Source organism: Callithrix jacchus, chromosome 3 (genome assembly GCF_049354715.1).
Source record: "Callithrix jacchus isolate 240 chromosome 3, calJac240_pri, whole genome shotgun sequence".
In the NCBI taxonomy this organism is placed as follows: domain Eukaryota; kingdom Metazoa; phylum Chordata; class Mammalia; order Primates; family Cebidae; genus Callithrix; species Callithrix jacchus.
In genome coordinates, this window is record NC_133504.1 from 178824493 (window position 1) to 178841336 (window position 16844).

Consider the following 16844-nt stretch of genomic DNA (forward strand, 5'->3'; position numbering starts at 1 on the left):
GCAACATGATTTCTATAAATCAGTGTTAACAATAATCTATTAGGTATGTGCTACTTTCACCTGGGTCAACATAAAACTAACAATCTAGAGTTGTAAATTATTTATCATAAATATGACAATCAGTTATACACTTAGAGAGTAGAAAAATCACACTTCATGCTACCTTCACAAATATTAAACATATTTAAGTAGATGTCATTATTTTAAATGATACAGAAATAACTTTAAAAATTAGAGTTAAATCTCAACAGTTTAAAAAGGAAAAATTTATTAAATAACCACAGTTAGTACGAAAATACAGTTTGAAAGTTAAGAAATTTAAAATTAAACATTTTGACAAGTGCTCAAATCAAAATACAATTCTGTGAGTTTTCAGACATTGTATGAAAAATCTAGAGTAATTAATTACAAGATTGATCAGTAAACCCAATTAGAAAAAAATTATACCATAGCAAATGGAAATGAATTACCTCGTCTTCGCCCATAACTCCTTGCTGCATGTAAACAAAGGACAAATTGTAAAATGTCAGAACTAAAAATAAGCCCACATATACAAATATTTCTGATAAGAAAAGCTATGTGGGCTTCTGGAAATTGGTGTTACTTTGTTTTAAGAGCAATGACAGTGTCACCATATAACATTTCCATGTTTTACCATTCTACAAAGCACTTTTATTTATAGGTAAATATATATCGTCTGAATCATATAAAACTCTGAAATTAACAAGAAATATACAATTTATTATCATTTGTGTTAAAATTCACAAGTATTTGTTTCATCTAATCAGAAATATACAACACTTTACAGTTAAATAGTATCCCAAATAATTTTGCCAATGAATGGAAACAATTTGAATTAAATGCTCATTTTTCTACTTATTATAAAGAGTGGTATGGCAATATATAGGCCAATAAATAGCTATTCAGATCCAATTCACATTATACCAAGCCCTGTATGGAAGCAGTGCTAGAAGACAGAGATGAATAAGAAGATATATCACTATTAAACTGATACTCTGAAGCCTGTACAGATTAGACAGGATATCAGAAATCAATCCATGTTCAAACTTGTTTAGAGAAGTTACTATAGCTAATAATGCTTTCTATCCTTTTAATATATGTTATAACAGCTATCTACTAATTGTTTATATGTCCACCTATGGGATAAGAGGGATTCAGATACTATCAACATCATCATAGAATAGTACATATGGTAAATACCATAAAAGCATAAAGACATTTCTTTCTATGTTACTTGCAGCGGACATAATTTCTATGGAAAAAAAATGACTAATTTCTTTTTCATAAGAAACTCCCAGTTTGATAAAATCCACAAATTGTTTTAAAAGAACTTCTCGCCATAAATTCAAATACACAATGAGTATTTTTACCCTGAAATTAATATATGAAGCCAAGGCAGTAAACAAATAAACAAACAAAAGATTGTTTAAAAATTAACAGTTTATGTTCACAGATTTTTTTCAGTCCTGGAAAAAATTCAATATTGAGTAACTCTCAAATAAAACCATGTGCTGAAAGTTGTCAGAAATATCTACCTTAAAAATATAAAACTTAGAGATCAAAAGAAAGTATTTCACATTATAAAATATACTTTCATTTTACACTAATGCTTTACTACAAGTAAGTGTGTGTATAACACATTAGTTCCTCTTTAATAAAAGAAAAACAAACTTGTCAATTCTTAGTCATTTAAATTCTAAGAAATAAGTCAATAAAAGGCTTATATCAGATCTTTCTATATAAAACTAACTTCATTTGCATCTCTCTCATTCTATTATCTTTATTTAGCTATATAATCTGCTGCACACTTAACCTATCCTTGAGCTCCAATTACTTCAAAGTCTGGCAGATTTATTTCATAGCTTACCTGACCTATGTATTATTCCTCTGTCCTCAAATAGGAGTGAAAGTAGTACTTAGAATTTTGTTGTCTAGGTCTTCTAAACATAAAAGTCTTTATAAAGCTCTAAGTGATGAGAGATCAACTGTGAACAAATCAGACTGACAGAAGAAATTTTAATAGATTGATCAAAAATCACACCCGTAATCCCAGGACTTTGGGAGGCCAAGGCGGGTGGATCACCTGAGGTCAGGAGGTTGAGATCAGCCTGATCAATATGGTGAAACCCCATCTCTACTAAAAATACAAAAATTAGCCGGGTGTGGTGATAGGCGCTTGTAGTCCCAGCTACTCAGGAGGCTGACGGGAGAATTGCCTGAACCTAGGAGGCAGAGGTTTTAAGGAGCTGAGGTCACACCACTGCATTCTGGCCTGGGTGACAATGAGACTCCGTATCAAAATAAAAGAAGCGACTACAGAAGAGTGAACAGTTGTATTAAGCCTAGAAATGGTCAACAGTTCCCAAAACACTTCACAGAATGAGTCAGTTGGGCTTCCTGCTTATCCCTGGGCATAGCCTAATGGTATTAATCCAGTATAAATTTGCTTTGCAGAATTTCATTCATAGGTGTAGAGAGTTAAAGATTTATAAAGCAAATAAAAATATTTTCATCAAATTTAATATCAAATGATGAATTATGAAGTCATAATGCGGCACTTAATTCCTGACCTATTGAGAAAATTAATGATATCATACTCAGTTTACGTTCTTAGCTGAGGCTACTCAATACTAAAATGGTAAAAATATGTATAAATTTCATAGCTTCTTAAGTTTCATTTCATTCCTTGGCTTGAACATAATCATTTAGAAAATTTCTCCAACTGTCTCATACCTGAGGAATTTTAGAATCCTATAAAGAGCTATTCTACTTATTTTTTGGATAACTCTCAGATTCCAAGTATCTACATTACCAAAAATAGAACTGACTACAAATGAAGCTAAACCATGTGAAATATTTCCTGTTCCCTGTTATGGAAATAACTAATCTGCCACCATCACACTAAACAATGGTGTGTGTATTCACTTTCCTACCACTGTTTCTATGTGAATTTCTGGAGTCTGTTCTATTTTAACTCTTAATGAGAATTATCAGAAAAATCTATCTATTAAGAAAAAAACTAAGTGACTTATGTTTTTTTTAAAAAAATTTAAAACAGTATGTCCTTCAAACTCATTTAGGATATGATTTCTTAAAAAGAACAATTTGTTGTATAAAAATAAAGAACACTAATAAAGTGTTATAAAAATAACCTCATTTGTACAAAAATGAGGAGCTGGCTATTTAATAGGTATTACGTATTACTGAGACATGTATGTACTTATTTATTTAAAGATAATAAGAAGGCTTTGAGAAAAGCCTGAAGACAAGTGACTTTACAGTTTTGGTTCTGGTTTCCAAATCATCTTATTAAGGTTCTAATCCATAGCTACAAAAAACAAAAAGTATGATTCTAACATTCTGACTAGGGACTTTATAGGGTTGTACGTATTTGATCTCAGCTATAGTTGTAGTAACTGAATTACTTCAGCTAGAGGAAGGGATAGGCAAACACACCAAATCAGCTAGAAATACAGGTTAAAGTTCTCTTGTGAGGAAACTAAAGACATTTTTATTTCTTCAACTTGAAAAAGCCAAAACTAAGGAGAAAAATAGGCTTCTAAATCATAATCTTTTTCAATACCCAAAAGAAAGTTTATCTCCACCACTTACTCCATCAGCATTAAAAAAAGAACAGATGGTTACCCCAGTTTCCTATTTTTACGACTGAATAGATGTATTTAGAGCATCTGCCTTCAGAAATACAATTACTGAGTTAATTTTCTTAATTAAAAGGTACACATAACTTTTTTCCTCTCAAAGGTACAGTAAGCTCTTTATCACATACATAGCTGTATGTGGGTTATCACAGCAAATTTACATTTCTAACTAGCTTGCTAATACCAATCCCACTCCTCCTCCTGGCCACTAATACTTCTGCTATTTGTGTCTTTTTCGAAAAACGACATGTACTAATAAAAATGTAAGCTATTTTCCTTAAGAAAGTGGTAAAGGAAGTGTAATTCAAATATTAATACAAATACTTGAATGATACAGCATTTTGTATTGCTCTTTGCTACTACTGTAAGCAGCTTTTTTTAAACTACTGATAATAAAAAACATTTAGAATTTATACATTTAGAAATATAAACATACATCTTTCATTCTAACTTCTGAAGTATTTCACCTCTGGTTTTAATACAATCTACACAATTTTATATAATGTGATTTCCCTAAAGTGCTTCTGGATGCTAAATACAGACTCTTCCACAAACTTGAATTCTTCAATAGTGACAGTCTGCAGCAGTCAATTCAATTTACATAATATTTTTTATTGTTCAAATTAAAAATACCTCTACAACCTCATGAAATATACAGGTATTTATTGTATTACACCTTTTTAAAATATATATATCTGAGTTAACAGACACTTAGAGTTAAGGATTTGCCAGAGGCACTTCATAGTTTTACTGAGTTTGATCAACTTCCTGGGTTTTATCCCATTTTCTCTTTCTTTCTTACTTAAAGGAATATTTAAAAGATAAACCATAACTGCTGATTAACTATTAGAGGTAGAATCATACAATCTTTACAGATATATTTGCCATATTGGCTTAACAATTGCAACAATATGTTTTGGTAAAGAAACTCAAGCCTAGAATCACTGTCAGCTTTCTGTCAGTTCTGTATTTTCTAAGGAATGCTCTTTAATTGCAACAGTTATACATTTATTTTAATGTGTATCTGTGTACAACAAAAGTTATTTTGAGTACTCCAGAGAGCTATGGCATCACACTTTAGGAAACACTGCTTTAGAGAGTTATTTTATGTTTTTTGAGAGGTATTTTTTTTTAGAGTAATTTTACCTAAATTTTGTCCCAAGATAGTTTCTAACAAATAGTTCTGGTTTGTCTTTCTGCAACAACATAAAATGAGCCAGCTTTGTTAGCTACTTATAATAGACTTAGAATAGTTTAAAACATCAGTTATGTTTTCTCTTAATTTTATATTCTCCAACACAGACATATCCAACTTCATGTATTTATAGGACATGATTTTTTCTCTTTCAAATAAAGTTTTGTCACTGTTCACCATTACCCACTACTTAGCTAACACTTACTTTCAGAAACTGCTCTAAATACTTTACGTGAATGAATTCACTCACTTCGCAGAACAGTCCCCCAGAGTCAGGCAGTACGCTAATCTCTGTTTTAGACATAAACTGAGGCAAAGTGAGGTTAGGTAAGCTCTTCAAGGTTACACAGACAGAAAAAGCCAGCCTGGGTTTAAACTCAGATAATCTGGCTCCAGAATCTACGTAAGCAACCACTATGAGCTAGCTACTGTTATACTACTACAAAAAAAAAAAAAAAAAAAAAAAAAGGCTGATGCAAAATTTATTACCAATGATTTTTAAAGTTAACATTATTAGCTCTGCCTGTCCATTAAGTAATACAACTTAAATGCCTAAAAGTGAGTTAAATGTAATATACTTACAAAAAACTTTAATAATTCAAAAAGTAGGTCTATGTACTATGAGATACAACAATTTCTTTAATCAGTCAATAACAGTTAATAAAATAATTCTCACATTTCCCAAGGAGACAATATGCTAAGAATATACCTGAATTATGTGCATTTAAAAATAGCTCAAGAAAAATATCCCCTTACCTTTTAGTATCTTTCTTTGACTAGTTCTCTTGTCAATAAACTTGGTGTCTACTAAAATTATTTAAATCCTTAATTTTCTAAACTTCTTTAACCCACAAATATTCCCAATTACGTGATTCTTGCTTCACTCTCAACCAATGATCCAAAAGGAGTTTTAAAAAATTCTCTTTGGATCAAATTGTTCCTTTTCCTGATGTAAACACATTCCATGTCCAAGTTTCATTATCTTTTTCTCCCAGCTAGTACCTTGCCAGAAAAAGTTCACAGTCTCCAGGCTGGCTTCCTGTACTGAGTATGCATTGTGGCCCCAAATGACAGACTACTAAGAGTACTCACATAATACACAAAGCAGATTTGTCCACAAGATGCAACTCTTGCCTGAAATAAAATATTCTTCTTTCTACCATGTGATGAAACACTCTCAACCTAACATCTAGATTATTTATAAGGTCTTTTGGCAACTGACAAAAACATCAATTAATTTAATAATGTTTAGTATAACTAATAATGTAAGTTGCAAATACACTGTGACCACTAAGCTCTTTGCTTCCATAAGACTCAGTATGGCTCCAGTAGTAAGACCACAACCATCCTGTAAGATTCTCACTAATTAGGTAACTCAGCGCTTAGGCTGGCAGGTGATAGAGAACTCAACAGTGAAATGCCGAATGATTAAATCAATCACTTATCTCATGTTCTGCTTCTTCAACTTTTCTCATTAAAATCCTACTTACCCTGATCATCTCCTACATGGTCTGGACTTTATTTTCATCTTTCTGTCACTATAGCCTACTTCATATTAGTTCACATGGTTTAGCTTTACATGTACCTTATTTCCAGTCTTTGTTCCCCAACTTCATTGTCATCTTATTTTGACAAAACTTTAGTTGAAAGAAGAGCCAAGCCATTCCAACGATATGTTTTTTTAAAGTAAATATGAATACTATTCCTATTCTTTCCTCTTCCTATTTCCTTCTCCACACCCACCATCTGACTTAAAAATACCCTGTGAAGGATATTTTAATCCTCCATCTCTACTCCTACAATCACAGATGTGCTGAGTACTGAGACTCTGAATGTCAATGTTTGTCCAACAGAAAGAAAACAAACTTTAATAAAAATTTATTTATTCTTTTCCATACTTTGGTGAACTTCACTATAAAAGGTTTCTAGTTTGAATAAGTTTAGTGTGACCACAATACTTACAGAGACACCAGTATATTCCTTATTTAACCACAAACACAAGTGCTATACTAAGTAACAAGTTCTATGCACTTTGCAAAAGTCTCATTTAAATGTCACAATAATGCTGAGATTATATTCCCTTTACACATGGGGAAGCTAAGGTAACAGTAATCTGCTTAAGGTCATACTTGAAACTGGAAAGGCAATATTCAAACTAGGACTGCCTCCAAGTCTGTGATCACTGAATTAAAGTCATACTGTTACAAATGACTGCTTTGCCAGCCAGAACACACTCAGATTCCTAATTCTGCCTTTTGTATAGGAATAGTTGTAACTTTACTTTTATACTCATAGAATGATTAAATTGTGTGTACTGAGAGGTTCAGAGAAACATGTATTAAGTCATCTTTATATAAATCTACTGGAAATATAAAATGTTTTTATAAAACTTACCATTTAACATCAACAGATTGTCAGTTCCTGGATGTGGATAGCTCAATCGACCTTTAAAAAGACAGGAAAGGTGAGTTTGAGGATTATGGAGCTATTTGAAAAGCAAAAACAAAAAAACAAAAAACAACAACAAACAAAGGCAGCGTAAAGAGGAATTATTGAGTGCAGTATATTTCTTAAGAACTAAAAAGCTAATATTCAGCTAAAAGTATATTAACTAAAATTATCTTGGGAAGTTTAAAACAAAAAAAAACAGTTAACCTTAGTTCCTCTATCATAAGATTACAATGTGATTTGGGAGCAAGGCCAATAGAATAAAGCTTGTTTCCAGAAATGTAAAAATAATGTATGTATCATATATTAGTCTTGCAAATTTAATATGAAATGTGAAATTTTTAAATTTTTTCAAAGTTATTTGTAATTTTATCTATAGGTCTCATCAAAAATAAAACGAGAGAAATTCATATTCCTAAGTCAAAAATAACTAAAATGTTGAAATAAAAAATAAGCAGAAAAATTCATCACAACTTGCCAATGTGGCTTTATAAAGTCATATTTAATGAAAGAAGTTTAATGAAAGCACCTTAAATATATTACAAATATTATTGAAAACTTCTTCAAAGCTTATAAATGATTAAAAATATGAAAAATAAAAATATTAAAGTTTATGAGCGTAGTAGCACAGTATTTTGTCAGTCATTCTTCTAAAGTTTTTTATTTACTAAATGTGGATGGACAACAGTATTACATATTACAAACCGCCGTGGAGAAGAAAAAAGGTATGCGTGAAACATTCTGTGGTTTATCCAGAATTTTTACATTGTAACACTTGTTTGATAAATGCCAACAGCAAGGATGATCATTATTTTTAGTCTATTCCAAAACACAGGACTTTTCTCAAATGCCTGAATCTCTAATAGACTATTAGAATAGTACATTAAAACCCATTTAGAGGCTGGGCACGGTGGCACATGCTTGTAGTCCCAGTTAGCTGGGAGGTAAAGAAGGGAAGATCACTTGATCCCAGGAGTTTGAGCCTGTAGTGAGTGACTGTACCAATGCACTCCAGTCCGAGCAACAGGGAAAGACCCTGTCTCTAACAAATGAAAAATAAAAAATAAAAATAAATTCAAAACTCATTTGAAAAATGCCTAAACATTGTATGTCTGGGATTGCATTTTAGTAATTTTCAGCACAATCCCTTAAAAAAAAACCAGTATGATAGCACATGAGTAAAGAGTACAGATTAACTGCATCTACCTTTAACACTTCAGCAAGTCCTCTACACTTTACAGTTCCATATATAAAACAGAGATTGTTGGCTTTTGTTTTGGTATGAAATTAAAGAGTTACAGTAAGTTGCAGAGATAATCGAATTTTGATACTAAACTATGTAAATATATATGATAGATATACATACACAGTACCTGCACATATACACACACTTCACCTGAGCTCTAAGTTAAGTATAGACATTTTGATTTCAGACTCAACATAGTTAAGCAAAATAAGTGTTATCAAAAGGATTATCTACCATTTCTTATTTACTTCTGCATTTCACACAGCATGCCATGAGTTAACTAAATGACCTCTTAAATAAAGTTGTCATACTCTAAAACATACAATAAATTTGTTGTCGTGACACATTAGTATGGAGTAAGAAATAGAAGCATACATACGGGAGGTAAACAATAAAGAGCCAGGAAGCACAGTTTTCCCAAACTGGACTTCAGTAACACAGAACATTACTTTGAAGTATAATAGCTTATTTTGGAAATATGCCTATTTCTAAACATCTTGCTGCAGATGGCCAAATTTGGAGAACAATTTAAGGCCATGAATAAATTACTGTTATTTCTGACTTAAGATAAAAACAAGTAACTCCTACAAAGTGGCAACCTTTATCACTGTTCAGCATAGTAAGTTAATTAAATCTTTGATACTGACAGTGTGTAGGATGCAGAGGATATATACATGAGTGGGACGTAGTCTCATGATGTGGTAGGGGAGATAGACACAAATATACAATTTTGACAAAATATGCTAGGTGCTAAAAGAGTTATGTATAGAATGCTATATAAAAAAACACAAAAGAGTATGTAATCATGCCCAAGGATTAAGGCAAGACTTCCTGGAAAAGTAAATTAAGCAAAGCCTTAACATGAAGTCTATAGCTCTACCTTGAAAAATCCTCAACTTTCAACTGTCATATAATTACCCTTCAATAGGTTCACTGTTCATTTATTTATCCCAAGATACAAAATATTTTCATGTTAATAGTCTTTTGATATTGTGGCTCTGAATAGACTTTTAAAAGGTACTTTTTGTGGAAAGTTTAAAAGACATAACTATTTGCAAAGGAATATATATTGTATACATATTCTAAAATACTATAGCTCGATGCCTAAGAAAATCTCAATATAAATAATAAAGTATTACAAAATGAAATAAGCAATTTACACTCATTTTTAAAGATATCCAATCACCTTTCCTCTACCACAGTGAACACATTAATGTATCTTCATAGGTTAAGTTTTAAAGTTACATTTTACTTAGGATATTATTAAAAGTACTTTCACTGAGAACCTGCCAATTGACAGTAAGAACTAACAGCATTTGAGGCTTTACTATGAGCTAAGAGCTTTTCTACATTCTTTATAACCAATTACTTATTCCTAATAACAATACTATGAACTAGGTATTATTATCTTCCCATTTTAATATGAAGACACTATGTCACAAAAAGTTGAGTAAGTTGCCCAAGGTTATACCACTGTCAGGTACCACTGGTAGGTAGCACTGGCAGAACCTGAACCGAAGGAGTTTGGCTCCATACTTTTGATCACTAATAATTATTTTGATAACATAATATAAAGGTATATATGGTTGGTTGTAGGACAATTTTATCTCTTAAAAAAATTCATAGAATATTCTATAGTATATTTGATCATTTAAGCTTTAATATGGAAAAAACCACATTACTATTAAACTAGTTTCTCCTTATTGTTTAAAAGACCTGTGGTGCAGAGACTGATAGGTGTACACTAACACCTACCTGTTCCTGTCAATAATAGGGTCACCGAAGTTAGACAGATACAGAGCTTCCAAGAGTAAAAACAAAAACCCAAAAACTACATAGCCCAGCTTTCTTGTAGATAAGCATAACCCTGAATGTAAGATCTGACCAATGGGATATAAAGTGAAAGTAGTATGTGTAATTTCTGGGAAATACAGTATTCTTAAAAGAAAAGACCCTCCTTTCTTCTTTCTTGCTTGCTAAAATAAAATGCTGATGTGATAGCTAAAGTGAAGAAGCCATATTAGACCATGAGGAAGAAACTGTGTTTTCAGGATAATAGAAAAATGAGATAAAAAGGAGCTCAATCCATGAAAATTACCATATTACTAAGAGTGATAATGTTTCTGGTAAAGGAAACAAACTTCTTATTCAAGCCACTTAGGAGTTTTCTCTTGTCCTGAAAGAACCTAAGCTTACAAATAAGGTCCTCTAGTAATAAACTTGGGCAAAATTAAATTTTTGGTAACCAGGAAATGGCTTATTATTGTGAAAATATGATAAAGTATAATTTCATAATGGTTTAACATATCTACAAATAATGGGTATATACTAGCTCTTGGCACTGGTCCTTTTACATTAAGATACTATGTAATTTAAAATAAGTAATTTTAAAAAATATATATTTTTAGTGAATAACTAGAGGATCTATTGTATCTTAAAAATTGTCTTATTTGTCTATTATGATTTCAAATAGTAATTTGTATATAACATATATAGTCAGCTCTGTATCTGGGGCCCTCTGTATCATGGGATTCAACCAACAAATTATATTGAAAATATAATTCCTGACCAAAAATATTGAGGAAAAAAATTTCCAAAATGTTCCAGAAAGCAAAACTTGATTTTGATGTGTGTCAAGTATGACACAACATTGAATCCACATGAATGTGATGTCTAGGCACTGTTTCAGGTATAATAAGTAATCTAGACATGATTTAAAGTATACAAGACGATGTGCGTAGGTTATTTGCAAATACGACATCATTTTATATAAGGGACTCCAGCATTGCGAACCTTGGTATCCCCAGGAGGTCTTAGAACCAGCCTCAATGGATACCAAGTAACAACTGTATAAAAAAGCCTTAGGTCATGTCAACCACTTTAACTGTATTATCTGAGCAACTAAAAATACTAAGAAACATGCCAACTATACACAACTTATCACTTGTTTAGACAAACTACCAGATTACATTTAGAACAAATATCTGGTCCCTGACTCTTTACCATTTTTGCTACACTGAGTTCTTTGCTGTACCTCAAACATGTCAAGTAATCCCATTTCAGGATCTTCCTACTTTCTTTTTCTACTTGAAATACATTTGCCCAGATATGACCAAAGCTTGCACCCCTCACTCCATTCCGGTCTTGAAGAGATGGCATGACAGATTATGCTGTCTACAATAGCAGCTTGTTTCTTCTCTATCCCCTTGATAGTATATTTCTTTCTGGATAGTACTGATTATTATCTATTATTTTCTGTCTCTATACTTCTTTAAAACAGAAGATCCATGAAGGCAGTAACTTAGTCTCTTTATTCTCTAGCATCTAAACAAAGCCTAGCATATAACAGGCTCTCAAATATTTGTTGAATGGATAAATGAAATATTTCATTCCACTATGTGAACTATGCACTGAATTAAAACCACAAATACCTTAATATGTGTTTGTATGTGTGGCATGAGAAGGATATTCTCTAAGAAAATGAAAAAAATCACAGAACAAGACGTTTTTTCAGCTTATTTCTAAATCTCTTACATATTAGAAGTTGTGGAGAGAGATACTGCAAAGGTCCTGCTTGTTGCTCTTTGCCAAGGTCATTTTTTCCCCTTCTCCACAACTATTTTTTTTCTTTAATAAATTACCACAAGAAATGAACTCCAAACCCCTAATATTCAGTTAATGATGCTAACTCACTCTTCAGTGATGAGAAAATAGCTAAAGAACAATGCCATGTGTTCTGCCCACTGTTTTTAAAAGAAAAATAACATTTAATTCACATTAGAGTAATAAAGAGTTTAGGTTACAATTAACAACAGATCGAAAGGGAGAAAACAGTATGCTGCAGTGATTAAAAGCACAAACACAAGAGCTACCAAGTTCTACCACTTACTAGCAGTTGAAACTCAGACAATTATTAAGAATAAGCCACAGTCATCCAACTGTAAAATAAGGATAAATATCTACCTCTTAGTCATGCAAATTAACTGAGTTAATACATATATGTAGAGTCCTCAAGAACAATGCTTAGCTGTATCAAGTGCTCAATAAATGATATGTATGGTATGTTATATACTATATATGAATGTTAAACATACAATACACACATATCCTTAATAGAAGACATCTAGTACTTCTTAAGTGATTCATATAAAGCATTGCTCCCACTCATTTGATAGACTCTTCCAGTATTTTTTTTTATAATCTACATTTTACCTTTACTTCCAAATCCAATTAGGAAAAAAAGGTTCATGTGAAGTCTGGTAAAATCCACTTAGAATGTGGTCACTACCAACCTTGAATAACTCCAATCTCTGCTCAGATCCAAGGGGCAGGACAGTCATTCCTGACCATACTCCCAAATTTCAATGCATGCCTCATAAAAGCCTAAGAATAAGATCATACAAACGTAGAAAAGACCCTTAGATCCAAAGTACCAGATCCCAAGAGAGCAACAGAATCATTCCTTACCTACGTCTAATAAAAGCCATCAATCTATTTTAGATTCAATCGAAATTAATCTAGTTAACTAATTCAAATCAAAATCCTACCATAAATTTTTTGACCTAATCATATTTTAAGACTTTTATCCAATTAATACTAGAAAATTTACCAAGAAACATCAAAGAACATAGAACACCAAAAAGTTTTGATTCAAGAAAAGTGTAATCACAAAAGACAACAATAATAAAAGACAAAACTTAAGTCATTAATCATTTAGTAAGATAATGTATTATCATATACCTTTATGATAAAAGTTGTACTAATCAAGATACATGTAACTATTTTTAAAGTCAAGTGGAGTTAATGGTTGCAAAACTTTTCACTGTCAAAAGGTTTTTAGACAAAAATAATGCTGATAACCAATAAGAATAGCAAATAGGAAACAAAATATTGCCAGTGGAAGTGGTACAAAGCAAACATAAGTTGGTAATATATGTTTACAGCCTCAGGAACAAGCATATGAAGTTTGCCCTATGGAAATAAACACAGAAAAAAGCTAACTCAATTTTATTTAATAATTTGAAATACCTAAATGTTCAACTATACAAGAATGGTTATACAAACTATTTTACATGTAGAGATACAATATACAATAATTCTTTAAAGTTTTAAATCAATATTTTAAAGAATATGAATTATGAGAAAATGTTTAATCATTCAACCAATAATTTACTGGGCCCCTACTATTAGTGTGACATTATGATAGACGCTGATTTAAGGCAAAGCAAAAACACATGTGGGCATTGCTTCCATGACACAGTCTTATGTGAAAGATATATATTAAAAAAAAAAAAGAACAAAGGATTGAACCTAAAATAAATATGAAAGGTGCTCTGATTAAAAAGAAACTTGATTCTCTATAAATCCTTAACACAAAAGTAATCTATCCTTGATAGGGGTGCCAAAGAATGTTTATGATGAGGCAGAAGTTGACTAGAGATTATAGAGACTTCCAACTGAACATAAAAGACTAAATACATGTGTTTACCTCTGTTGCTTTCTGAAACCCCCGAAGTGACAGTTAAAAAGGTTTTAGGCTGGGCGCAGTGACTCACACCTGTAATCCCAGCACTTTGGAAGGCCAAGGCGGGCGGATCACCTGAAGTCAGGAGTTCAAGACTGGCCTGACCAACATGGAGAAATCCTGTCTCTGCTAAAAATACAGAATTAGCCGGGCATGATGGCATATGCCTATAATCCCAGCTGCTTGAGAGGCTGAGGCAGGAGAATCGCTTGAACCTGGGAGGCAGAGGTTGTAGTGAGCGGAGATCACACCAATGTACTCTAGCCTGGGCAACTAGAGCAAAACTCCATCTCACCAAAAAAAAAAGAAAAAAAAAAAAAGATTTTAAAAGAGGCATAGCACCATTAGGATAAAGAGACTGGAATGGAATCATAAAACAACCAAGTCTTCAAATTTCTGGGAACTATAAATGTGAATGGTTGAATGGTAACTGACTTTGAAGACCAGAAATCAATGAAAACACAACCTAAGCCAGTGTATATGGGGAATGCCATCAAGTCAAACTCCATTTACTGTAGTACACACCTGGACAGGTTCAGAAATCAGAAGCTCTGGTTATAACTGTGTGTAAGAAAACAGGAAAGTTTAAGATTGCAAGTGAGTTTTTAAAAGAAGCCGCCAGAATCTAAGAAGGCTAGCAATTTGGCCTATAGCTCACAAGCAGAAGGCTGAAGACCCACACCACAATCATTTCCCAGAACAAAAGAAAAGACCTAGATACAGGCATGGTGAGGTTCTCACCTGATTAACTTATTGTAATCATTACTAGTTGATAATTCCAACTATATACATTGAGCTTACAATATCCATTTTTTGTGTCTTATTTTTAATATGAATAGACAATAAAGGATCATAAAATATTTGATGAACATCTCTAATGTCAGAGAAAAAGAGAACACAACCAAATAAAAAAGAAGAACTTAGAAGAAGCACAGAAATGTAAGGGCCTAGGAAAATAATCTTCAAACACCATAATAGCCTCCAGAAAAATAAGATGAAACAAGAAGATGTAATTGGAAAGTTCTGAGTTTTGTTAAAAAGTGTTTTAAAAATTAGTCAGCAAAAGATTATAAATAAAAAACTCAATAGAAGATTTGAAAAATAAACATAAACTCTTCAAACGCAAAATAAGAGAGAAAACAACGGAAAACAGAAAAGAAAAACAGAGGATGAATATACAAGACTTAACAACCAAGGAACAAGAATTCCAAAAAGAAGTAATATTAAAAAATAGAAAGAAATTGTCAAGGAAATAATATTGCAAATTTTCAAGAACTGAAGATATAAACCTCTGAATTGAAAGGGTCTAACAAAGATACAGCTTAATAAACTAAAAAATGAAGATAGTAAGGAGGGTATGTATTCACATGCAGACTCCGAGATCCACATTTCATTATTATGAAATTGCAGAACCAGAGGCATGAAAAGATCCTAAAAGCTTCTAGAAAGAAAACCAACAACAAAAAAATAAGAAATCAAGGCAATCATACAAATGAACAGGATTCAAAATAATGCCACACTTAAAGCAATACTGAAGGTTAAAAGACTCTGAATCAATAACTTCGATATTCTAAATTGCTAATATTTAATTCCATAGTGGCCTATCATATAGGTAGAAGAATTAGGTTTTCAGACATATATGATCTCAAAATTTATGTCCCAACAGTAGGAAGGTAATACAGGTCCAACAAATCAAAGAAAAACAAAGGCATAAGTGAGTAAAGAAAGGATATGGAGATTAGGACATGGATTCCACAGAAAAAAAAGAAATTCCTAGGATTATGGAAGTCCCAAAATGACTGCTCTGTAGGGTTATAAGAATGAAAAAAAAACAATCTGGATGACAATTTGATACATTTACATGTATTGAAAAGAGCTTTACAGTCTATGGATAAATTCTGGGATGAATTAATAATTAATACTTAGAAAACTAAGCACATAAACCAAAAAAGACAATGATTAATTCCAGGTAAAAGAAAATCTTATAAAACAGAAAGTGTTATATTATAGTACAAAACATACAAGGTTCATCTATGAATAGTATTTGCATTATCTCAGTAATACAATCCCTGATTTAAACAAAAGTGGTCTCATCATTTTGGAGGACAGAGTAGGGGAAGTACTGAAAGATATTTAAGTCATATTAGGGTATCAACACATAATACCTAAAACATAGAAAATATAGAAGCACAAGCCTATTATTTACAAATAAGTACATAAAGAATCAGTTAAAAAAATAAAAGAGCTCACAGTGGCTACCGCTAAGGAGCAGGAATCTGAAGCAGACAGACAAGAAAGAGAAGGAGATTTCTATTTTTTTGTTGTTGTTGTTATGTAAGACTTACAGCACCACTTGACTTTCAAAACTATGTACATATATATTTTTTAACTTTTTAAAAAGTTAACCAGGTTGGATGAAATGCAAAGATTGAATTATTGAAAATACTTTAAGTTTATAGATCAAGAATAAAAATATTAGAAAAATTATACAACAAAATACCAATTATAATTAGTTTGTGGGAAAAGTGACAATTTTAAAACTTGTTTCTGCTAGTGTTTCCAAATTTTCTTTAATAAATACTATTTTTGGTAACAGGAAAACAAATACTTTAAAAAGGATAAAATGTTATTATTATGGAGAAAAAACCTTCAGAAAAGATTCTTGGATATATCTTCAAATACTATAAGCAGTTAAAATTCATAGGCCTAATTATCCCAATTACTTGCTTTTATCACTGCAAGTAACATATA

At 31.7% G+C, this 16844-nt stretch overlaps 1 protein-coding gene across 10 annotated transcripts in view; it reads right to left on the minus strand.

Annotated features, from left to right (window-relative positions):
* CPEB2 (cytoplasmic polyadenylation element binding protein 2) overlaps positions 1-16844 on the minus strand; it is a 66224-nt gene that overhangs the window by 28535 nt on the left and 20845 nt on the right. For 5 of the 10 annotated variants that reach the window (XM_078367490.1, XM_008993585.4, XM_078367489.1 and 2 more), the window contains 2 exons: positions 7270-7320; positions 471-494 (listed from right to left, as the gene is read on the minus strand). In XM_078367490.1, the coding sequence (XP_078223616.1) occupies positions 471-494; positions 7270-7320 (75 nt within the window). Of the gene's footprint in view, positions 1-470; positions 495-7269; positions 7321-12861; positions 13032-16844 lie in introns of those variants that run through there. The other 5 variants (XM_078367492.1, XM_078367488.1, XM_078367491.1 and 2 more) reach the window with 3 other exon arrangements.